The sequence below is a fragment of the Nematolebias whitei genome, chromosome 5 (genome assembly GCF_014905685.2).
Source record: "Nematolebias whitei isolate Nwh7 chromosome 5, NemWhi1, whole genome shotgun sequence".
Classification (NCBI taxonomy): Eukaryota; Metazoa; Chordata; class Actinopteri; order Cyprinodontiformes; family Rivulidae; genus Nematolebias; species Nematolebias whitei.
In genome coordinates, this window is record NC_056502.1 from 44995063 (window position 1) to 45021360 (window position 26298).

General features: G+C 41.1%; 1 protein-coding gene across 1 annotated transcript in view; it reads left to right on the forward strand.

Moving 5' to 3' along the window:
* The window catches only part of taf2 (TAF2 RNA polymerase II, TATA box binding protein (TBP)-associated factor), a gene marked incomplete at its 5' end in the record, with an annotated part of 177652 nt that overhangs the window by 69187 nt on the left and 82167 nt on the right, over positions 1-26298 (forward strand). Inside the window, 3 exon segments of the mRNA XM_037676473.1 lie at positions 1231-1356; positions 12365-12505; positions 14148-14258. Coding sequence (XP_037532401.1) covers positions 1231-1356; positions 12365-12505; positions 14148-14258 — 378 coding nt within the window.

The following is a 26298-nucleotide window of genomic DNA, read 5'->3' on the forward strand; positions in this document are numbered from 1 at the left end:
TTGGTTCCACTTTAACATCTGATATTAGGAGGTTTTTAACGGTTTCCTGGCAAGAAAGTGTAAAACAACACCCCTGAGTCCTTTTCCTGGACTCTAAAGATTACCAGAACGGATAACAATTGTAACGCTAAATTAAGAGGTGGGCGACCGTGAACGCGTGTTTCTCCGTGCCAGCCGGCCCGACCCTGCTGCTTGGACGGGACGAGGAACGGAGTGAGACTTGGGTGTGACTCGCGGAAGAAGGTCGTTAATATTCTGGATGAGTCGCCTCATCACAGCCTTCATGAGACTGTCTTAGGGAGCTGCAGGTAATACCACGGCGCTAAGGTTAGTTTCTAGACCCCTTGGAGGAGAGGCTGCGTGCGAGGACCTGTCATTTCGCCAGTGACTGCCTCGCTACGGGAAAGCGGTACAATTTACATCATGAAATTAGCATATTTATTTATAATTTATTTTTCCGGGCAAGCTTTTTTTTACTGGTATTATCATGAACAGCATGATATGGCCCAGCCCTACTGGCCGCCTTTCATGTCAAACATTTGGACTAACATCGTCTTATGATGAGAAATGACAGAGTTGTAGCTGGTTGTAGCTGTTTAGGTCAAATCTTGAAAATAACATTTTCCTTAGTCTTTTGTGATATCTGAAAACGTCATGCTCTGTGTTGCAAATGACTCTCAGCTACTACCACATCAAATTCAAGCACAAACTGACTGAGTTAAAGCTGCTCTTCTGTTTAATGATCCTGATTATTTGTGGTAGCCAAATACTAGTATTGTCTGAATCAGATGAAGATGTACTTTGTGCAAGTTCCATTTAAGTTTGTCTAGTGGTTCACGAGATATTTTGCTAACAAACACAAACCTGCACAAACATGGGCAAAATCATTAGTCTGCCTTCACCCTCCAGCAGTGACCAATAATGATATAAGACACCATCAGCGGTAGAGTTATTAAATTTTAAATTAATAACATTAATAATAATTTATTTAATTCTCTAACTTTTAGTGACACTAACCCTTGGAGCAGTTAACATGAAACAACTTCGAACAGTTATTGAACTGAACAATATTTGGTTGGTTCTTTCACTTCAATAATTATAGTGTCTACATTTTCACAAGGTTTGTTAGTTACCTCTTGCAATGTTTTGAATGATGATAATAAACCCTTGCCAGTTTAACTATGGTAGTTAGAAAAACTCAACATTAGCAGCTTTCCTTGTCTTCTGTAGGAGGAAGCCATCTCAGCACTGGAAAAATTCCCCACTCCTGCCTCCAGACTGGCTCTAACGGACATCCTCGAGCAGGAGCAGTGCTTCTACAAAGTTCGCATGCAGGCCTGCTTCTGCTTGGCTAAGGTTTGTATCGCTCATAAGCATGCTTTATGACAGAACTTCTACTAAAAACAGCGTTGAGGCACCAGATTGACCTGAATGTTGGGCTAAGCTCACCACAAGAACGTTGTTCAATTTCTCGTGTCATCATTTGTGAAGCTTCTCTGTGATTGGATGTGGAGTTGTTCACAGTATAAAACTATTGCTCTCTCTGCCAGCAAGCACATTTATGAACACGTTACATATGCATTTGATGTCGAGGTGATCCATGAAGCACTAACAGATAGTCCATTGTCCTGACAAGATGATGGTCAGCCGGCACCGTTCGATTAGCCTCCACTGAAGTTCAGGGGGGGTTGCGATAGACGAAGCTTTTCCTTAGTTTACACATTTCCCAGGAGAAATTGATAAGTCGGCCTGTTTCAAGGCCAACCGGGGAGTCGGATTCAGATAACCCACACTTGTTGATTTATTCAGGCAGACTATTTTCTCGTCAGCCTTGAGTCTTACTGATACTTTCAAGATCCAAAATGGCCAGATTAGGATGCATTCTACTGGTCAGTGCTTACGAGCCTCTTCAAGATCGTTTCATGCTGACGAGTCCCAAAGCCGCAGGTGGCCTGCGATTCAAATCAATTCCATCTTACGGTTTAGCTCGTTATTCAGCTGATTTTGAGTCCTTAAAGCACAAACCAAACCTTCACATAGGCAGCAGCCTGACCAGGCCAGATTAGCTGCGGCCATCTTCTTTGTATGTTGATAAACCAGGAACCAGACAATTCCAAAAACAGGAAACCTGTTATCACAAATCCAATTATATGCAATTTTGGCGTTCTAGATCAACAGCAATATTTCCGGGAAGATGGTGCCGCTGTGCATGGCCTGCCCTCCACCTTTGTGAAAAAAAAAACGGTCTGGACTTCTTCTGCATGACTGAGACGTGGCTCTCCTGTGATGATTACTCATTTTCAGCTTCTTCAGCAAATTTCAGCCGAGTCATCCATCACTGCATTCACGCTGCATTCTCACAACAACGGCACTTTTTATAGTTTTAATGAATAACAACATCTATTGATTTGATTGTCAATATTAATCAATCTATTGAGTATGGCAATATTGTTACAACCACAAAAATACCCAATTTATTTTTGTTGGAAGTAGCTACTGGACTGCTTTCAATTTATATTTTAAAATCTTTCCATACTGCAGGCATGTTGGTGTGGTGCATGATCACACTTTTGTTTACGGCAACTACAATACAGACAACTGGTGTCAAACCATCGACTGGCAGCATCCAGTCTAGGTCTTCAAGGGCACTATGCTGCACGTATTAGTTGTTTTTCTGCTCCAGTATGCCTAAATGGGATTCACAGTGTTCTGTAGAACCTTATTCTGAAGAAATAATTCAACTAGCGTTCCACCGTAATGAGGTTTTCTTTGACTGAAGCTGATGCCAATTTTTAGAACTCAAGACATTCATAGGCAAATTTACAGCACAGATGTTTTTGTTGTTGTTATTCAGTATATGTCTTTCATTTAATAAAACACAACAATAATTGTGTAACTTAATTAAGGACTTTTACACCTAAAAATAACATAGAAGAGCATTCAAGCAATCTAAATAAATAAATAGCAGTAAATGGACTGTACTTATGTAGTGCCTTTCTATCTTATTTCAAGATACTCAAAGCGCTTTACACTAAAATCTGTGTCCTCATTTACCCATTCATACAGCACTCTACTAAATCTCTACAAAGCTAATTGAACAAATCATTCTAATGAGACTAATCAGTGCTTTAGATCACATTCATACACTGATGAGACACACATCAGAGGCTATGAGGGGTTCAGTGTCTTGCCCAGGGACACTTCAGCATGTGACTGCTGGTGGATTCGAACCCCCAACTCTCGCATTGGAGGACGACTGCTCTAACCACTCAGCCACAGCTGCCCCCCAGTGTTTCCCCGAGGTCAATACATAGTTCTAATGTAACATAACACATTTGGGCACTTTGTCACTAATCGCCATTTTTGTAGGCATGCACAGCTTACGCTACATCAGTGCCAGCAGTTGTTGACCGGGGGTGGGGGGGGGGGGGGGAAGGACAATTTCGGTAGGTGGGGCACCCTCCTTGGATAACGGTAGCAGCGCCATAGAGAGAGAGAATTACGACACTCTTTGAACTCGCCCATAGGCGGTCACGTGGTTCATGCAGCTCCCTATAGTTCCAAACAGCTCATTGCTGTCAGTCAGTTTGAGCGGCTACTGGTGCGACATAACACAAAAATCAACTTTTCTGATTTTGCCCGGCGTCTTTCGGTAATTATTGAGCAGTAACAAACTAATTACTTAACTGTTTACTGATTATTTCACTGACTATGCATTTTATCAACGCATTTTAGAATTGGGTACATGGAGGTGAGAGTACACCTTTCTATGCAATTCTAGAACGCGTTCTAGAATTGCGCCGCTCAAGTTGGCTGCATGTTGGAGCAGCTCTGTTACTTTCATTCTGAGATTTTGCTTTTAGAAACTTTAATTCCTCTTTTTCTGGATGTAAATCACAATTTTTTGGATGATTGTTTCCTCTGGTATCAGATGCTGTGCAGCTGGAAGGATTTTTACTGAAACTTTTTTAGTTTTGGACATTTGTTATGATGCGTAACCATGGCAACAAGGCAGTTTTCTACAACCAACAGCATCTGATTAACATCTCAAAAGCTCAAATAATATCTCAACTACAGCCCCAAATCTCAAGCGAGTTGAAAAGGATGTTCTGTGGACGCATTCTCATCTACCTGCCAGCTGTGCTCGAGTGTCTGACCACTGAGATCCTGGAACTAGCAGGAAACACGGCTCATGACAGCGGAAGAACAGGATCGTCTCTCTGCACCTACATTTGGCTGGCCGCAGCGACGAGGGGCTCAGCAGACTGCTGGGAGGAGCGGCCATCGCTCTGGGAGGAGTTCTGCCCAGCATTTGGGTGGTCCTACAGCCCGAGGGGAACCGAGAGGCCAGCCGAGTCTGGGTGGACGGATCGGACGGCATCTGCAGCCAGTTTCTTAGGATCCACTGTGGGATGGACCTTTACAAGAGATCCTTCCTGCCTACAGCCATCAGTATCTATAACATCTCTTAATGAAATGAGGATAATGAGTTACAACAACAAATAATTTCCCTCTGGGATTAATAAAGTATTTTTGAATTGAATTGAATTGAATTGAAGAAGACAATTGGCATGAAGAATAACTTCCCAGCTCCATCTCAATGTACCTGTGATTGTTTAATAAGTTTTTTGTTACTGTGCTACAGTTTATTGATGCTGGTATATTCTAGGTAATAATTCTTATTTCTTGTTCTGTCTTGAAAGAGAATCTCATCTCAACTTGACCAATGATTACCATATGCTAAACTAATAATATAAAACAAAAGTAAATTAACAGTCCTTCAGTAAATACCAACTTTGTGAAGGTTACGGTGTTAAAGTAATTTTATTCAAACATCTTGATTAAGCTGTTGTTGTTTTGGGAAGACAGAACATGAGATTTTGTCTTTGTGATACTTTGAATGCAACATTCAGTTCACTGAAGTCATTCTTCTGTGGTTTACCAGGAAAATATAAAAAATTTTCTCATCTCCACGATCATGTTTTTTTTAATGATAATGTCACAATTTATACTGCAGTCTTTGACAGAGGATCTATAACTTGAACTAAATTACGTCAATCTCTCAGAAAAAAAAGGCTGAATATTTTCTAGTTGAGAGTTCAGTAACTGGAATTACCATAAAAATGAAAAAAGTATCAACTTTTCACAATTTAAGCTGTAATGGATATTTTAAAACACTGAATTAAACAGAAATAGACCCGTTTAAACCCGTCATGATTGCAGTTAGCTGCAGTTAAAACACAACTAGCAAGTTAACATGTTTAATTAACTAAAACTGGCACCATGAAGTATAAATGTTGATAAACTGTGGTACAGAACAGTCAGCTAACGTTTCACAATGGCAAAAAAAGTGTTGTATTTTCATCAGCTTACCAGAGAAAACGCGGAGAATGAACTACGTTCAATGTTGGAACCGCTGCTGTTTGTAACTATTTGCCGCTGCATGACCCACATGACTTCCGCATTCCATTCTTTCTATGAGAGTCTATGAGAGTGTCGTAACTCTCTTTATATGGCTCTTAACGATAGGGGGAACACTGAATAGTGTGCTACAGTCAAGCAAGTGTAGATGTTGCTGGATCTCCTTTTATTTTTACTTGGTAATTACCATAAGTATGTGCGGGCAGGGTCAATTGCAGATTATAATTTATTTTTCATTGTTTAAGTGGCAAATATTGGCCTATTAATTGTTCTTTCTTTAAATTAAACCATTGAATTCAGGGGTGCTGGAGCAGAGAAACAACTAAAACATGCAGGATAGTGACCCTCAATGACCAGGTGTGGACACCTCTGCCATAGACTGAGATTAGGAACAGAGTGACTTTACGATGAATAAAAGTGACCTTGATCAAGACTCTTAGTCTGATACTTGTGATTTACTTTGGACAATTTTTCCTCTATTTAAAACTTGTCGCAGACTCTTTCACTTTAGTAGCCACTTCAGAAGCAGCTCGTTTTTGTCACAGTGTGAGCTTTCTCTCTCCCAGATCTTCATGGTGTGGCTCATCAACTTAATTCCCCTCTAGTTGCTACAAATCTGTACATCACCCTTGTTCTTAAAAACGGGCATCAGCACACTTCTCCATTCCTCAGGCATTTTTTCACCTTCGAATATGCCATTGAATATTTGAGTCAAAAACCTCACTGCCATCTCTCCAAGACATTTCCAAACCTCCACTGGTATGTCATCAGGTCCTACTGCCTTCCCCTTTTTCATTCTTTTCAGAGTTTTCTGGACTTCACCCTCACTAATCTTTCCCACTTCCTGGTCCACAGTTTCTACGACCTCTACTCTTCTTTCTGTTTCATTTTCTTCATTCATTAGCTCCTCAAAGTACTCCTTCCCTCTCTCCGTCACACTCTCCTCACTTGTTAGAACATTACCATTCCTACCTTTAATAAGCCTAACCTGCTGCACATACTTTCCAGCCTGATCCCTCTGTCTTGCCAATCGGTACAAGTCCTTCTTGCCCCCTTTAGTGTCCAGTCTCCCATACAACTCATCATACGCCCTCTGCTTTGCCTTAGCTACTTCCCTCTTTGCTCTACATCCCATCTCCTTATATTCCTGTCTACTCTCTTCAGTCTTCTCACTGTCATATTTCTTCTTGGCTAATCTCTTTCTTTGAGCGGCATCCTGCACTTCACTATTCTACCACCAGGTTTCCTTATAATCTTTTCTCTGTCTAGATGACACACCAAGTACCTTCCTACCTGTCTCTCTAATTACTGTTGCTGTAGTAGCCCAGTCATTTGGAAGCTCTTTCTTACCATCCAGAGCTTTAACAGCTCCCCTCTGAATTTCTCACAACATTCTTCCTTCTTCAGCTTCCACCATTTGGTCTTCTTCTCTGATTTTGCTGTTTTTCTCTTCTTCACAACAACAGTCATTCTACACACAACCATCCGATACTGTCTGGCCACACTCTCCCCTGCCACAACCTTACAGTCTCCAATCTCCCTCATGTTTCCTATTCTACACAGAATGTAGTCGATCTGCGTACTCCTTTCTCCACTCTTATAGGTCACTCTATGTTCCTCCCTCTTTTGGAATTAGGTAATGACTATAGCCATTTCCATTCTATTGGCAAAATCCACCACCATCTGTCCGTCCTGGTTTCTTTCCTTGACACCAAACCTACCCATCACTTCCTCATCCCCTCTGTTTCCTTCACCAATGTATCCATTCAGGTCTGCTCCAATCACCACCCTTTCCTCCCTGGGAATACTCTCTATCACTTCATCCAGATCTTTCCAAAATGTATTTTTCTCCTCCTCATCACATCCAACCTGTGGAGCATAACCACTAACGATGTTTAGCATCAGACCTTCTACTTCTACCTTCAGGTACATCACCCTATCTGACACTCTCTTCACCTCTACTACATTCTTGTCCAACTCCTCCTTCAGGACCACCCTACTCCATTCCTCTTTCTATCCACACCATGGTAAAACTGTTTGAACCCTGCTCCAATGTTGCGAGCCTTGCTGCCCTTCCACTTGGTCTCTTGGACACATAAAACATCTACCTTTCTTCTCTGCATCATGTCAGCCAGCTCTCTACCTTTGCCTGTCATTGTCCCCACATTTATAGTTGCAACCTTCAGTCCTACATTCTTCACGTTCCTCTTCTCTCTCTGTCTCCTGACACGTTTCCCTCCTCGTGGTTTTTGACTAACTGTAGCACAATTTCTGCCCGCACCCTGTTTGTCAACAGCACCGGTGGCGGTCATTGTTAACCCGGGCCTCCACCGATCCGGTATGGTGTCGCTTTGATGAACTCGCATTATAGTTTTGGCAAAAGTGTTTTACATCGGATGCCCTTCCTGACACAACCCTCACCATTTACCCAGGTTTGGGACCGGCACAAGAGATATACTGGCTTGTGCTCCCTAGTGGCTGGTTTTACTTAACATGCTCTGTTCAGCAAAATACACTTCACAGTATTGCTCTCTGCTTCATCTGTGCTGAAAGTGAAACTTAAGTGAACGGCAATGGTCCCTCTGCTGGATACATTGTACAATTACAAGCTGGTCCCAGCACTGTAGGGGTGAACATTAGGGTTGTTTTCACACCTGATAGTAGACTCGGTTCGGTTGGGGACCAATATTCATAACATTTTGTTTACATTTGAGCTGTTGCGTTTGCATTCACACTGCACTGTGCAGTCAAGCCAACCTGTTCCCCCACTCGCCTGTGGTGGCGCTGCACCAAGAACTACTGAAAGAAACAACACAAAAATCTCTGAAGACACTTCTTCTTCTGGAAATAAAAACAAAAATGGAGTGGCATCAAGTTTTAGTAGTTTTAGGAGTTATATTTAGTCATTTTTCAAATATGGACTCAGCATGAGCAGAAGATGAGGCAGAAGACCATGGAGAATATTGTTTTTCACACAAGGCAGCTGACGGCTCCATATAAGGTAAGAGAAATGCGTGTTTGTTTGCCCTGCTTTGTACTCCACTTCTTGCTTGTGGAGAGGGGCCCGGTCTGTTTACATTCACGCTACTCAAACCGCGCTGGAGTTTTCTTCTACCAGACTGAGACCTAGGTTTTAGCCCAGGCCAGAGTTCGCCTTTTTGTTCCGTGACAGAGTTCGATGGTGCGTTCACACCTCCCCAAACGAACTGGACTTCCTAAGAAAACAAGCTAGAGTTCGATTAAAGCAGACTAAACAGGGCTGGTGTGAATGCACCCTAGGAGTGTTTATATTGGCACATAATGGGACAGTTGTCACCGACACCAACATGTCCCCAAACCTCTATGTCGTCCTTGTAGGGTTCTTCTGTCTCCATCATGCTCTCAATTCCTTGTGAGTTATTTGCCAGGCAAGCAGTAAAGCCCTGAAGATTTTTTGTTTTAATAAATATTTTTTACTTAGCTATCTGCCTCCGAGTCTGCACTTGAGTTGCCTCCTGAGCCAGAACCTCACAATTTTTGATCAAATAGTTTGCTAAATCATTGCAGTAAGTCCAAATTAGCATAAGTTTTCAGGAAAGTGTGAAATTAATAAAATGAAAGAAATGCAGAAAAACAAATGAGGAACAAATCACTCTTATTACTTTTATGAGGGAAGAGTGGAAGGCAGTCACTATGTTTACATGCACAATTTTTTTTCACTGGATTAAAATGTTTTCAGATTAAATAATTCAAATGTATTGTTTACATGGGCACAATCTGTTCATGACGAGCGTTTACATACAGCGGGCTTTGTTAAGAACAGAAGTACTGACATGTGCAGAGTGGTAAACGCTCCTTAAAAAACCCACCAAGAATAAGTTCTACTTCTGGTTTACTTCCGAGATGATCGTAAACAAACCTGAGCACCCAAAATGGATGCACGACAGGTTTTAATGACAGTGGAGACGTTACTGCACTTCCTGACTAAGATACAGGTAATACAGATCATTTTGAACTCTTTCAAAGTTTCTAGAAGAAATACTGTGTTGCTCACCGACCAGTTTTACCTCCCCGACTTGCTAATATTATTAGCATTAGCCAGGTGGAAATGACATAGTCACACATGCGCAGTCAGGTCAGTTTTTCACGATCAGAAAAAAAACGAACAGCTCAAGCGTATACATGCGCTTCGTTCGGGTTATGAATCGGCGTAAACCACCCGTTTCGTTCTGATCACAAATTATTTCGGACACGCTGAATAAACAAAAAATAACCGAACAGGGTGTTTACATGACGTGTTTTTATTCCGAACAGCCTTTTAATCTAATTACTTTTGTCCATGTAAACATAGCTCGTGAGATGTTCAGTTTATGGCCTTAAAGATGACTTGAAAACTTCTGACACGACACATATATGGCACATATTCTCTGCTCTTTTCCTTTCAGTGCATTCAAGTAATGAGGTCATTTTTGCTGAAAGTTTTGTTCAGATGAGATTGTGAAAGGGGTTTTAAGAAAAACAAGCGTTGCGTGCCAGGAAGCCACCCATCACTTTAACTCTTACTTCACTGCTGTAAATTTGACTGAATAATCCTATTCTGTGGCAGCAGGAAATGTTTTATTCTTTGGATTTGAGCCACTCCAGCTTTTTCCTTGCATGGATAACAACCCTTTAGGGTCCACCTGAACCAATATTTTCACAATGCAATAATCCAAGTGGGGGTTGAAATGGCTATGCTGCACATCCTGCAGCAACAGAACCCCCAACTGACTCTGCTGTAATGGCCCACATAGGTTTGACATACAAGCTGAAACACACTCTGATGTGCACGTGAAGACACACACAGACATTCCCTCAAACCAACCGCAAAGTGAAGTATGGCACACTTAAATCCTCAGCGTGTCGGACTGGAATTGGCTGAAATGGTTTTTAGATGACTGTAATTTGATATAAAGTGTGAGAAAGAGTCAAGAATCATAAAGATAAACCTAAAAAAGTGTGCTTTAAAAACAGTACATATCCAGATGTGTTCATAAATGATCCAGATAAACAAAAACCCCAGTATGCTCATCTTTTTTAACCTAAGTACAGGTCCTTCTCAAAAATTAGCATATTATGATAAAGGTCATTATTTTCCATAATGTAATGATAAAAATGAAACTTTCATATATTTCAGATTCATTGCACACCAACTGAAATATTTCAGGTCTTTAATTGTTTTAATACTGATGATTATGGCATACAGCTCATGAAAACCCAAAATGCCTGTCCCAAAAAATTAGCATATTTCATCCCACCAATGAAAGACAAGTGTTTTTAATACAAAAAACGCCAACCTTCAAATAATCATGTTCAGTTATGCACTCAATACTTGGTCGGGAATCCTTTTGCATGAATGACTGCTTCAATGCGGCGTGGCATGGAGGCAATCAGCCTGTGGCACTGCTGAGGTGTTATGGAGGCCCAGGATGCTTCGATAGCAGCCTTAAGCTCATCCAGAGTGTTGGGTCTTGTGTCTCTCAACTTTCTCTTCACAATATCCCACAGGTTCTCTATGGGGTTCAGGTCAGGAGAGTTGGCAGGCCAATTGAGCACAGTAATACCATGGTCAGTAAACCATTTACCAGTGGTTTTGGCACTGTGAGCAGGTGCCAGGTCGTGCTGAAAAATGAAATCTTCATCTCCATAAAGCTTTTCAGCAGATGGAAGCATGAAGTGCTCCAAAATCTCCTGATAGCTAGCTGCATTGACCCTGCCCTTGATAAAACACAGTGGACCAACACCAGCAGATGACATGACACCCCAGTGACTGTGGAAACTTGACACTGGACCTCAAGCAATGTGAATTCTGTGTCTCCTCTCTTCCTCCAGACTATGGCACCTTGATTTCCAAAGGAAATGCAAAATTTACTGTAATCAGAGAACATAACTTTGGACCACTCAGCAGCAGTCCCAGGCGAGATGCTTCTGACGCAGTCTCTTGTTCAAGAGTGGCTTGACCTGGGGAATGCGGCACCTGTAGCCCATTTCCTGCACACGCCTGTGCACGTTGGCTCTGGATGTTTCTACTCCAGACTCAGTCCACTGCTTCCACAGGTCCCCCAAGGTCTGGAATCGGCCCTTCTCCACAATCCTCCTCAGGGTCCGGTCACCTCTACTCGTTGTGCAGCGTTTTCTGCCACACTTTTCCCTTCCCACAGACTTCCCACTGAGGTGCCTTGATACAGCACTCTGGGAACAGCCTATTAGTTCAGCAATTTCTTTCTGTGTCTTACCCTCTTGCTTTAGGGTGTCAATGATGGCCTTCTGGACAGCAGTCAGGTCGGCAGTCTTACCCATGATTGCGGTTTTGAGTAATGAACAAGGCTGGGAGTTTTTAAAAGCCTCAGGAATCTTTTGCAGGTGTTTAGAGTTATGTCGTCGATTCAGATGGTTAGGTTAATAGCTTGTTTAGAGAAACTTTTCATGATATGCTATTTTTTTGGGACAGGCATTTTGGGTTTTCATGAGCTGTTTGTCATAATCATCAGTATTAAAACAATTAAAGACCTGAAATATTTCAGTTGGTGTGCAATGAATCTGAAATATATGAAAGTTTCATTTTTATCATTACATTATGGAGAATAATGACCTTTATCACAATATGCTAATTTTTTGAGAAGGACCTGTATAGCATCCTGTGTCGACAACCCTTGACCCTACATTATCATATTAACATTAACCCGAGTTCAAAGACTAAGGAAGCCTCACATGTTGCTCATGTATACATTTCCTGTTTACCTTGTAGGGCTCCAAAAGAACACTGTTGCACTAGCTTCAACCATCTTCACTTAACTTTTTTCTTTGCAGAATATCTTATTTACTTTATTCACTTGTTTTTGCTGTGATGACTGCTGACAGTCCTCGACTTCACCAAAACCCAAAGATCAAAGTAATCCGTGCTGTTCTGGTGTTTAATTTTCAGATTGCCAACGCCATGGTAAGCACATGGCAGGGTCCACCAGCTATGAAGTCTCTGTTCACCAGAATGTTTTGCTGTAAGAGCTGCCCCAACATCGTCAAGACCAACAACTTCATCAACTTTCAGAGCTACTTCTTGCAGAAGGTACAAACACAACAAAGCTCTTGTATTCTTTGAGTTAATGCTCCCACAAGTTGAACATGCGTTTTATTTTTTATATATTTATCATCATTTTGTTTATTTGAATTCAGGGTGCGTTCAGTGTCCAATTGTTCAAATGTTCAAACTGTCCAAATGCTCTGTCTCTGATCACCTGACTGTTCTTGGTCCATGGACTGTGGAACTAAGAGACAGACCTGCGTGCGTTTGTACTGGCAGTTTAGAGCAGGGGAGACGCAGCCTGCACTGGCAGCCCAGAGCGGGGAGTGGAGAAAGAGAAAAAAGACAAGTGTCAGCTTGGGAGTGGGGGAAGCGAGACAGTTGAGTTGTCTGTACCTGCAGTTTAAGGCTGGATGGAGAGAGAGCTGAGCCGCGCGTTGTTTGTTTTTAGCTTTTTAGCTAGCTAGTGCACAACTAATTAGCGTTACACCAGTACCTACAGGTGGGGGGGGGTGCGCAATTCGGTTTGGTCGTTTGGCGCACTCAGTTCTGTTAAAGGGGTGGGGCGCCCTTACATATTACGTCATGAAATTAGCATATCATGATATCATTTTTTTGCCCGGGCAAGCTTTTTTTTACCGGTATTATTGTGAACAATATGATATGGCCTAGCCCTACTGCCCCCACTTCAAAGTGCTTGCAGACAGTCCAGCCCGTCCTCGTGCAGTCCGTCCCAGCTGCAGTGAGAGCAGGAGATGTTCACCCCTCTGCCTTTGAACTACCCATGATTTTTGTTTCAGACAAGCCTGTTCTCATCTGGGCAGAGCTTTCACGTTTGTTCAGTGGATAGTTTTGAGGAGCAGCTGGCCAAGACAGTGAGGAAGTACAAAAATATAAATGCCACATCTGTAATTGCATATCTCTATCTCTATAACATGCAACTGGCTAATAATTCATGGTAAGTGGTAGCCAAAACACTGCAGACAGAGGAAGACATTTGTCTGAAATAATAAAAGACATTACTGTTGCAACTAAATGACAAAGGCCAAATGGTGTGTTCAAACAAAATGTGATGAAGCAGCTGGGATACAACCTGTCCTGCATGGGGAGGACCCTGTGAGGACTCCTCAAGAGTTCTGTACTTGAGTGAAGAATGAAATGTTCTGCCCAAAATGAACTTTCTTCTTGGTTTCGACAGCTCGAGAAAACCAATCAACTTCTTGGTTCTTGAAGTGTTACAAGACTAAAAGAGGACGCTGTGACTTTAAAAACAAGAACTGAAAGAAGAAAGTACATTTGTAGTTTTAAACATATGACAGTGTTTTTACACATTTTTTGTTTCTTCCCTGGTGTTTTTCCTCCTACAGCTTCCAATGACTTTCACATGTCCAAATCTGCAATTATGGAGACATTAGCAGTTTCTAACAACTTTAAGACTACCAATACACTTTTCCTTACTGAAGAACTAATCTGTTAGTCTTTTTAAAGCACCATGCAGATTAATGTCATGCTATGAAGTAGAATGATTTTGGCCTCATTTCTCATGGCCTTTATTTAGTCTATTGAAATGTACTGCTGTAACTTTATTTCAAAGTTATCATTTGGGATGTCAAGACATTTCATTATCTGCATGCTTTCTTCATCTGTGTAAAGGACCGTCTTGTTTTGTGTTTGTGCTACATCCTAGACGATGCCTGTTGCCATGGCTTTACTCAGAGATGTGCAGAACCTCTGCCCCAAAGATGTTCTCAACTTCATACTGGACCTCATCAAGTACAATGACAACCGCAAGAACAAAGTAAATATTTTTACACGCTGTATTCTCTGTAACACTTCATGTTGTGACATCAAGCGTTTTAAATTTTTTCACTCATTTATTTTTTGCTTGTTTACATTTCCATCTTTTCTGTGAGATCCGCTTTAAGTCTCATTAACGACTGAACATAACTACGGTACTCTTACTAAGAATTATAATACCTAAAATTATAAATGTAGCATAAGTTATAATATTACCGTAGTTACCATATTGTAATTATTAGTACAAGTAGTAAGAGTAAATGCCACATAACATTAGATAATTAATTACTAATTGCCTAATACTATATCTAAATACTAATTACTAATGATTATTAGTATGAATAGGAAGCGTAAATGCCGCAAATAGGGGGAGTGGTGGTGCAGAGGTTAGAGAAAGTGGGCCTGTGATCGGAGTGTTGCTGGTTCAACTCCCCGGACCAACAACATCAAAATGTGGGTGGTAAAGGTGAAACACCCACACCTGCCTCCACCCTCATTTGCCACACTCTAGGTCCTTGAGCAAGGCACTTAACCCCCACCATCTGCTCCCCTGGTTGCCCTAGATCAGTGGTCCACAACCTTTCTTGCTCCACGGAGCAGTTTGATGTCAAACAATATTTTCATGGACCGGGGGGGGGCGGGGGGGGGGTGTTTGAGGGTGGGGGTGGTCTGGGGGTCCTCCCCAACAGAATTTTTAATAAAATAGATGCCATTTCCTGCATTCTGGTGTATTTTAAAAACATTTAAAACATTTTTTGCGGGACCGGGACGGTTCCTGGCCCAGGGGCTGAGGACCGCTGCCCTAGATAGCAGCTCTCTGCTCCACACAGAGGGCTGTGGTAGCTCGGTGATCTATGGTTACGTCAGAAAGGGCATCCGGCATAAAAATAATCAAGTCTTCATGCGAGTTAGTTCACTGCGGAGACCCCTGAAGAAGGGAGCAGCTGAAAGAAGAAGAAAATAAAAGTGAATTAAATGCTGTCTAATGTATTGGTTTGAACTAGTGCGACATAATAGAATTGATTCTAAACAAATGACTTCCAAGGTCACTGCCTGTATGTTGTGTGAAACAATGAACGCTTTTTATAAGGAGAGAGATTATTTTTTATAGGACCCCTCAGGAAAAATGTAGAAAGGAGAAACTAGCCAGATTATCTGAGTGCATTGTTTTTAGATTCTTCTACCCTGTTACAAACAGCCAGATACATTTAATCACACCACTAAACTTTTACTCATTTCAACTTTAAAATTACATGAAAAATAGGAGAAGACAAGTAAATTGCTGGCTCATTAATTTCAACAAATTTCTGCATCCCTGCTAATACTGTAAGTTGAAACGGGTGCAGGAGTAACATCAGACCCACTGGAGATTACTAAAATGTTTATGGATTTTTATAAGTTCTCATCTGTAGTAATGTGCTTGGAAGCAGTTTTATCTGAGGTGGAGTAGTTCAAGTATGTGGGCATCTTGTTTACGAGTGATGGTAAGATGGAGCAAGAAATGGATCAACAGATGAGGGCCTGCTCTCCCATAATGATGACATTGTGGTGTTCAAGAAAGAGTTGAGTCAAATTTACTGGTCCGTTTATGTTCCATCCCTCACTCGTGGTCATGAGGTTTGAATTAGAGCCCGACCGATATATCAGCAGGGCTGATAATTTAGCCCAATTGACGTTTGGGAACCTATCAATATCTGTGATAATTGTCCCATTATCTGCCGAAATAAACACTTGTAATTTTCACCCCTAAAATTTTGGAACCAGCCATAATTGTACAATTTATCCAGCAGAGGGTGCATGAAGACTACTTTCAAGTCACGGTCATTCATTTTAAGTTTCACTTTGACGTTCAGCACAGACGAAGCAGGGAGCAATACTGTGTTGCGTGTTTTGCTGAACAAACCATCGTAAGTTTATGTTACTGATCTGTAAAATTAAGACATAATCCACAATAATAAATTATCTTCAATCCTCCAACCTGCTTGTCATTAGCTACTGCCACTCAAGTTAGCAAGCTAACATAATGCCTGCTCAATAATCCAGGTAGAAAAATCTTACAAAGTTAAGTCAGGTCCTCTGGACGGGTTAAAAAAAAATGTTGAAATGTTTTGTCTTTTATCCAAAAGACTTCTTCAGTTTTAGGATCTGCACTAAACAGTCTTATAAATAACACTAGGGCTGCAACTAACGATTATTTCAATAATCGATTCATCGGACGATTATTTTTTCGATGAATCGGGGGGAAAAAAAAAAAAACGTTTTAATTTCCACCCCTTTATTCCAAAATTGAACATTTGACTGACATAGCAATTCACACTAAAAACAGGTTGCTATTTGACTATTCTGTTAGTAAAATATTGAATAATAAAAAAATAAAAGTTAGTCAAATAGCTTAAAAAAATAAATGTACACAAAAATATATACAAATGTATCTTTATATCTGCACAGTATGTAGCTACTTTGTAAAATGTGTCCTTAAGGGAAGAGTGTAACCTGGATTAAAAGTGTGGATCATTGTAACCTGGATTAAAAGTGTGGATTATTGTAACCTGGATTAAAAGTGTGGATTATTGTAGTGAAGCCTTCGTCTTCAACCATCGACAGAGGCCTCATGTCAGTGACGATCATTTAAGGATGTTTCAGTGAAGACAGCTGCTGCTGTGGTGTCCATGATGTCTGTCCATCATGAAGGCTTTTGTTGTTGTTGTTGTTTTCTGGAATGAGACAGTAAATATGTTTTATAGCATAATTATTACAGCAACTCAAGACATGCCTTGTTTCACTTACAGCGTTAGGTTCAGGCAAAAGTAGCTAAAAGAGCAATTACACACACACACACACACACACACACACACACACACACACACACACACACACATATATATATATATAAAGTACTTAATTACACACATTTGAGTATATGTAATAAATTACTTTAATTCCTGTTTAAATGCAATTCATCCTGCCATACCTGCAGTGTCTTCAGACTTTGCCAGCAAATTAAAAGTTGAAGCTTAATCATTAAATTATTATTTTTGTGTTAGATTTATTTATAAATCACATTTAAACACTGCTTGTACCAATTAAATTAAATAAAAAGTAACACACGTTCTCTATCACCGTCATTAATCAGATAAACAAACAAACAAACAGCTTCATCTACAGACTGACGTTACATTTTCTCTCTTGAAACAGAACAATGTGTTAAATTGTAGAGACTCACCTGCAACACGAGTTGGGAGTGAGACATGTATCAGCTGCAGCTCGTGACTCCGACATGTTTACGTTTCATCTCCGTGGTTCTCTCGTGTCGTGTCGGCGATTTTCAAAGCGGCATGCTTCTCATTTTTTAACTTTGTGAAGAGCTCCCACACTTTGGAGGACTTGGGTCGAACAGTTTTCGCTGCGTCGGTCATTTGTAAAATTTACTTAATTTCCTTTGAAAACACTTTGCTCTGCTTCTTCCTCCCCCCTCGCTCTGTTCAACTCGCGCTGCAGTTTTTTTTTTTTCAAACTTTATTCAGTCAGTCAGCATTGACAATGAACTGCCCGTGAACAAAATGAAACGGCTCCGCAGCGCCGTGAAAGATGCATAATCGCGCGACACAACAAATCGATAACGAAATTCGTTGCCAACGCTTTTAATCATCGATTTTTATCGATTTTATCGATTCGTTGTTGCAGCCCTAAATAACACCTTGTCATAGTGGATCAATCAGTTTGCTAGTGACAGCCCAAACTAGCTGTTCATATGATAAAGGAGGACCAACCATGGGCCTTTCTCATCAGTGTAGTATGACATACGGATGAGATATATTCATACTGTTAAAACGGATTCTTTCATTTTTCTGGACTGTATAACATGCGTGCATTGAATTTAATAAAATGTGGACGTGAGACGTTAATTATCTTTGACTCACCAAACGAGTGGGTCATTTATTAACAGAATCAAGTTTAACACATCACACATTTACATTAATTGGCAATAATTGAAAATAACGACAGCTTATTAATCAGTTTTACAGGAGTGAGAACAATACGGCGATTGTTTCCTCACTTTCAGCAGAACAGCAGACATCAAATCACACGGCGGTGATTGAAAACTTTGCTTCAGACATTTCTAAAAATATCTGTAATGATTTTTAGCAGATAGAAGAATTTTAAAGATGAAGTTTAGAGGAAGGGAGATGGTGTGTGTATGAGTGAAAAGTGTTGACAGGATGACACCCTCGATCCGACCCAGCTTTCCTCGGTACGCTCAGTAGTGGACTAGACTCATTACCTCTCTGACGATGAATCAGCGGAAGAGGAGCTCCAGTTAACGCTACCGTTCCAGCGTCTCCGTAGGATGGCAGAGATATATCCGGAGTGGTGACGGGACTTCGTCAACAACAGTTCACCTCAACGAGTGGACTTCACATGAGTGGGGTTCGTCAGAGTTCCACTCAGAGGTGGAAGATGTTATAATCCCAATACTCGGAAGAGCCCTAAATCATGGCTGGACTTCTGTCCTCCCAAACGAGTGGAGCTGCAAACTCTCCACTCGACTCCAACGGCAACTTGGGTTGAACTAGGAAGTACCAACATTTAAAGGGCTCTATTTCCGGTTCATTTGGGAGTTTCTGATTGGCCGATGGACCAAAACAGAGGTGTGTTTTGTGATGTAAGGTGTTATGAAAAGTCAAGGAAAAGATTAAGATTGTTTAAGAACAGACAAAGAGATATTACGAAGAAACCAGACTTCGTGGAGTCCCTTCTCCCAGTATCTTGCTGTAAAAGTTAAACATGACATTTCTTTTCAGTAAACTTTCAGTTGACCGAAACTTGAACTTTGACACACTTACAACTTCGCTCATTGAAGACAGAGAATCAGACAATGCATATTAACCTGATTTCTTCTTTGAATGAGGATTAACAATCATTATACTGTTTCACAGTTAATTAAAATGATTAGTTCACTTCAGCATGTAAACATTGTTTGAACTAACACAATTTGATTATCAAAACATTTGTAAAATAGTAATGATCATAGAGAATTGTCTTTTTTACTTGATTGATTCAAGAAAGAAAGTCTCAGGATGGGTCAACCTGTATTTCTGGATGCAAATCAATGAAATGACAAGTTATGTCCCAAATGATCCTTAGGTCAAGGATTTGACCTCAGGCTTAGTTCACTACAGTCCCCCCTTTGGAAATCATCGCCTGTCCATGGGGATGAATTCCAAACATGAACTTACGCCTTCGAATGTCCTTGAGCTTGATGTAATCCAGCAAGGAAACAAGAGTCAAAAGTAATCCACAATGTTTTTGGTAATTCCATTGTGTTGATGGTAATTCCATAATGTTGTTGGTAATTCCATTGTAGCAATGCTTTAACCCTTTGGAAACAGAGTCTGTGATCCATTGGAAAAAGTCATATAATCCACAACGGTAAATCCACAACGATTGGAAGTGTTGATTAATCAGCATACAGAGGGGTTCCCTTGGATTGAACTGGAGATGCGGCCACTGGATGAAGAGTGGAGACCAACGTCAGGATTGCAGGTCGCCTCCAGCGAAGGTCGTCTCTGGGCGACGTCCAGTCTGTGCCGTTCTGGTTCAATGTGCCATGCAATTATGTGGTTTAAGGTGGGCTTATGAAGGGGATTTTACATAAGGCCTTAAACTATATGCACCTGGTGTGTAAGCTATTATGATTGGGAACAGCTACAACTACCAGTTAAGGGGTGGAACATGCTGAAAAGGGGTACCTACAGGGGTTTATACCTATAGAAAAGGGGTCCAAACTATTTTTCCATTTCTAACTCGGTTTAAGTTAGCTTTACATGGTAAAATATAGTTTGGTTCAATTGTCTGTTGTCTTGTAGACGAACGACTTGAGATTGGGTGTTTGGTTTCCCCATAAATGTTTTTGGAAGTCTATGGCAAGACTCATCAAAAAGAATTAGCTATCCCCCCGAATAGAATTGTTCGAGTAGGTTCGGCTTAAGCGTTGTGAGATCAATGTAGATTATGGTACTTAAGGTAGCAATAATATACATTGACTCCGCAAAGATTGCAATTTAACGAATGAACTGCATGTTGGCATGGTCAAAGGCCTCTTAGTCTCTAACTTAACTTACACAACAAAATTCATTCTTGCCTGGGGTGTTCAAAACAATACCAAAACCAATTAAACGATGTCTCAACATCGACAAAAACAGTGACTAAGCAACCAGTTAAACAACGTTTCAACATTGACAAAAGCAGTGATTAAGCAACTAGAAAACGACGTTTCGGTGCGCCACTCACTCTGAATGTCAGATTTGATCATGTTATCGCGTCTGGTAGCATTATCCTAACTGGCGTCACCCCCCTTCGGTCATGGGAGACCGCGAACACGGGTGAGGACGTCGCTCCGTGAGCTAAAGTTAGGCTGTCCTTGAGTAGTTTTAACTGTTTGCGCAGCTGAAAGAGGACTTTTAGGTCTGGATCGGAATCCAGTTTGACTTTCGATGGAGTGTATTTGTCTGGGTCAGTCAGATACAGTATCATCGATTTAATTGCAGGATCATCCAACTTCTGAAGTTGGATGATGTCTGGGTCAGTTGAAAATGACTTTTCATATTTTAAAAGAACTTGGCGAGGTTTGTCTCTTTCTTCATCAGATGTCAGAGCGTCGGCTTGGGCGACCACCTGTTCAATCTGTGATGAGACTGTTAAGGGTTCTTGCTCCTTGGGGAGCTCCAACGAATCCTTTTCTGAGTCGTCTGACCTGTCTATGGGTAAGACACCATAGGTTTGAGGCCCTTGGTCGACGTCATTGGTTAAGAAAAGAGCGATGGCCAGTGATGGTTTCGTGAAACATACTGGCCCAGCTTCTTGACTCGGTACCAGATTATCTGGGAGTCCTCCCAGAACTGGAATGCCTAGTTCAAAATCACGAAAATCAGGTTCTAAGTTTTCAGTTTGCGATGACTCGTCATCGGTTGTGTGTGTATTTACCCCCCCTTCGTCCGATGAGGGGTTGTTGGAGGCAACAACAGCAATGTCTCGGTGTGTTTCACCGACATCTGTAATGTTGTCATTCGCGCCTTCAGAGTTAGTAGCGATCAGATCACTACATTGTGCTCCTGGTTGGATTCCCATTTCAGCGTGTACCAAAGTTTCTAAAAACCTTTGTATTTCCTCTGTCTCTTCCGAGCTCAGAGGTTTAGGGCCTTGTTCCTGGAACCTTTGTGATTTTTTCGCCTCGGAACGTCTCGTCCGAGGTGGGTGACGGCTAGGTACGTCTTTTGGGGGTTCCTCTTCGGATCTCCCCTGATAATATGGGTCCTCTTGGATCCCATATCTTTGCGTCCTACGCATGTCCCATTTACGATGATCACGTCCATCCTCTGAAAGAGGAGCTTTTTTGTCCCAGCGTGCACCTTCATTACGTGGTTTTTTAGTTTGAAAATACTGCCTTTTCTCGCCTGTTTTAGGAGGAGGTGGCGTCGCACGCCTTCCTTCCATTTCTAGGGAGTGGGGTTTAACCTTTATACCAGGAAACACCTCTATGGGCGTCTTATCATGAGAGCATGCCTCGAATACATTCACAGCACACTGTTTAATCTCATTTATGGATTTTTCTCTGAAATTTGCCATAATTTGTACTGACATGCGTATGTCAGTGTGGAGATTTTTGCTGAAAACATATTTAAAATTTTCTTCTTCCTCCATTCCGGTTTCATTTCTGTAACCAAAATAAGCTTGGAAGATTCTTTTGTAATAGATTTTTGGATGTTCATTCTTTCCCTGCTTGACCTTGTCAGCGGCTGGGAAACCAGCGGGTCCCGTGCAGGGGTCGTACTCTCTGATCAAAGCTTCACACAGAAGGTTGTACTCCTTTCTCGTTGCATCAGGTAGACGCTCGATGAAGGTGAATACCTCTCTGTCCGAAGTGAGCCGTATCAGACTGATCTTATCCTCAACCGTAGCATTAGGATAATCCTTCAATCTGAATTCGAGATCTTTCAGGTACGCTTTTGTTCCAGTTGAACCCATCGGTCCAGGTACAAAGCGTTGTACATATTTTGAGAGTTTTAGCAGAACATCCATTGAAAGAGGAAGTTTCCATGCACTCTGTTGCATGTTTTGTGGAGGAGACCTGTTCAGGTCTGTTCCTGCCACTTTAGGTGAGGGTGGATTAAGAGCAGGAGGTGCAACAACATCTGTCTGGGGTGGTTGTGGCTGACCCGGACCCTGACCTTGTTCGTCTCTGAGTCCCAGACCAGCTCGCCCCACGTCAGAAATCTTGTTTGTTGCTGCAGCCAGTTCCTCCTCACAAGCTTTCAGGCGTTCCTGTGATGTCCGACATTCACCTTGTAAATGCCGACAATGATGGAGCAATACCGCCTTTTCCGCTTTGCAATCCTCAAGTTGTGTTTTAAGCACATCTTTAGCATCCCTGGCTTCAGATAGTGATGCCTCAAGTAATTGTATTTTGCTGTTCAGCGAATCAATTTCTGCACGTGCATCTTGCTGTGATTGAAACATCTGTCAGAATGTTTTTTTGTGAGGACTTCGTGTTCACTTTTAAATTGAAGGAAGTGTTCTTCAATTTTCTGAACCACCTCTTTTTCACTGTCTAACCTTATTGCAAGGTAATCAGCTTTCTCAACAACTGTATAGAATGATTCTTTCAGCAATATTGCAATTTTAGCCAGATTTTCATAGCTTGACATTTTAATTTCTGTAGAGATAACACTTTCTGCAACCTCCTTCAGATTGTCCAATAACTCTTTTGGGTTCATGCTCTCCGCCTGTTTATCATATGGATGTAAGGATCCTGTCAGCAGCTTCAACGCATTCTCCAAGCAGTCCCTCATCTCATAAGGATAAAAGTCTTTTTCCCTGACACCTGTCATGGTTATTCACCGTTCAGCACTTTTTCTGGATAAAACAATTGCCAGCTTCAGATATTTTTACAGGTAAATAATTGTATTCAAATGTCAATGAGTTTCACACTATTTTAGCTTTGGGTTTTACACAAAAGTACTGTTATAAGTCCACTTATTCAAATGTGGGCACCTGTCCAGGTCTTACCCCAATTCATGAATATGTAAGTAAATGCTTCTTTGCAGTGTTACTTGTCATGTGCTTATTTCTTAACAGATACTAGATTACCAAGCTCTCTTAATGTATTTTACTCTAAAGCACTGAATTTTTATAAACCTACAATTTCTCTTAAAAGTCTCACAGCACATCAGCTTAAAAATGTTTTTAAACCGTTTACTTCCAGAAATTCGCTATTTTAAACGGTTACTCATCAACCCAGGTGGGTGAAAAGAGAAAAGAAAATTGATGATGTGTCAGGATTAATCAGTCTTTCTTCAGAAAAACTGTTATTCTTGTTCTCCTGTCTCATCCTCTATTTAAAATTAAATAGGAAGATGTATTTTTAGGTGGTAACTTAAACAGAAAAGTTTCTTTTTCCTGATAAGTTTACTCTTATTTAGTGATTTTGCAATTAAACGTGCATTATCTTTTAGCAAATGAGTAAACTTTTCAACTCTGTGAATATTTGAACCGTATCTTTTAAAAAGTTTCACTCAAACAGGAGGTACAAAATGGAAAATGTCCTGGTAAATGCCTTTTTTGCATAAATACCTTAATTACTTTTTAAATGCAAGATAACAGTGATTATTCAGCTTTGAGGAACGTTTATTAACTCAAAAATGCCTTACAGAAAGAAATAAGTTTAATTTCACTCAAAAACCTAAAACTGAAGTGAAACTGTGATCTCAAGTTTCCCAGGAGGGGGCAGTGTTTAGCTTTCTACCAGCAGGAGTCTATGACGACTTCCTGTGACGTTCGGTTGACATCCTGTTTTTAGCCGCTTAGCTTAAAGTTAGCTTCGGCTAAACTCGGTTAAAATCAACATTTCTGAACGGTTGAAGCGTAAACGTGGCGTTTTTCAACAAGCACGACTTTTTTGCATGAAACATGAGTTTTAGGGGCATGTGGCAAGTTTTAATTAGTGATTTTAAGCACAGCAAAGGCTACGGTTCAACCAAGCTTTACATCCGACATGGAGGAAGTGATGTGACACGTCACTCATCCGGTCGTTAGCTGTTAGCTTAAAATTAGCATCGCTAGCGTTGTTCAAAAACATCATTTAATGACGGATTTTAAACTCAAACGTGGCGAAATTTCAGCGATTATGCGTCGAAGACACGAAGCATCGTATCATAATCAACTTTAAAGCGCTTTTCAGCTATTAAAAAGCAGATTTTATTCCCCATGAAAACGAGTTTCATTTCCTGGTCACGTGACTGAATCCGCCAATGACAGAGCAACACGGTGTGACTGACACGTCTCTCAGCCAATGAGAGCGTTACACCGCCGCTAATTTAACCAATCACGCAGCGTTTTCCCCAGCTAGCATGTTAGATTTATCTGAACAAGTCCGTCAACTTTTTTGTCTTTTAAACTGTCAAAATGCACTTTTTTCTGTTAAAAATGTAATCAATAAGCTCCCAGCTTCACGTAGTCGGCGCCCCGGTTTCAAAAACGTCTTTCTAGCTATTTAAACAACTCGTTCGATCTTTCTCAGAACCGAGCCAGAACCAGAACCACGTCTGAACCGTCTTTAAACAGAATAAAGCGTTTCCACACAAATCCAGCTTAGTTACACATAACAGACGTACAATTTCAGCTTTCATAAAGACATATGACTCACAATTTCAGCTTCAAAACATTGCCAGCGTAAACATGCAGCGTCTAGCTCCAAGCGCGCAGCTTCAGCACGCTGCAGTCTGCTATTTCTCCATGCCAACATGAAATATCAATTATTACACGCATACACAGTCCATTTATGAGCACGTTACGGGCCACCAAATGTAGATGAACAGATGCTGAGATATATTCATCAATTAAAACGGATTCTTCATTTTTCTGGACTGAATAAACGTGCATTGAATTTAATGAAATGTAACGTGAGACGTCATTTATCTTTGACCCATCAAAATGAATGTGGTCATTTATTTTACAGAATCAAAGTTTAACATCAAACATTTACATTAATTTGGCAGAATATGAAAACAACAACATAATTAATCAGCTTTACAACCAGGAAAACCATACGGCCATGATTTTCCGTTGCTTCACCACAGACATTAATGAAAACTGTACAATTATGATCAATTATCCACACGGCGGTGGATGAGCACTTTACACAGACATTTCTAAATTATCTGGAAGGATTTCTACTTGAGAGAAGAATTTAAAGATTGAAATGAAGTTTAAAGGGAGTAAAAGATGGTGTGTGAGGGGGAGTGTTGACCAGAACCGACACTCTCCATTCGAACCCAGCTTTTCCTCGGTACGCTTGGTAGTAACTTGACTCATTACCTCTCTGAAGATTAATCAGCATATACGGAGTTCCAGTTAACGCTACCTGTCCAGCGTCTCCATAGGATGGCTGTGACTCGTCCGAAGTAGTGACGAGATTCCGTCCGACACAAGCTCACCTCAGCAAGTGGACTTCACATGAGTGGAGTCCTTCAGAAGTTCCACTCAGAGGTGGAAGATGTTATAATCCAACTCGGAAGAGCCTTATCATGGCTGGACTTCTGTTCTCCCAAACGACTTCACAGAACTGCGAACATCTCAGAACTTCTCAGACCAGAACTCAGCCTGGAGAACCAGGAAGTACCGGCATTTTAAAGAGCTCTATTCCCGGTCCATTTGGGAGTCCCTGATTGGTCAATATCAACCAGACAGGGGTGTGGTTTGTGACGTAAGAGGTTACTAGAAGTCAGAAAACAGCAAGAATTGTTATGGAACAGATTAAAACTGTTCTCAGAGACAGAGAGAGAAATATTTTGGCGAGTTTGGAGAAACAGGTGCCAACTCCTCTGTTTACGTCTGAGAGGATTTTAAAACAAGACAGTTGTTCCAACACATGTCTGCTTCGACTCCGACCTTGGAAAACGCACACTTGCTCATTCAAAGACAGAAATCAGAAAATGCATAAAAATCTGTAACAGGCCTTAACATGAATTCTAACTTTGCATGAG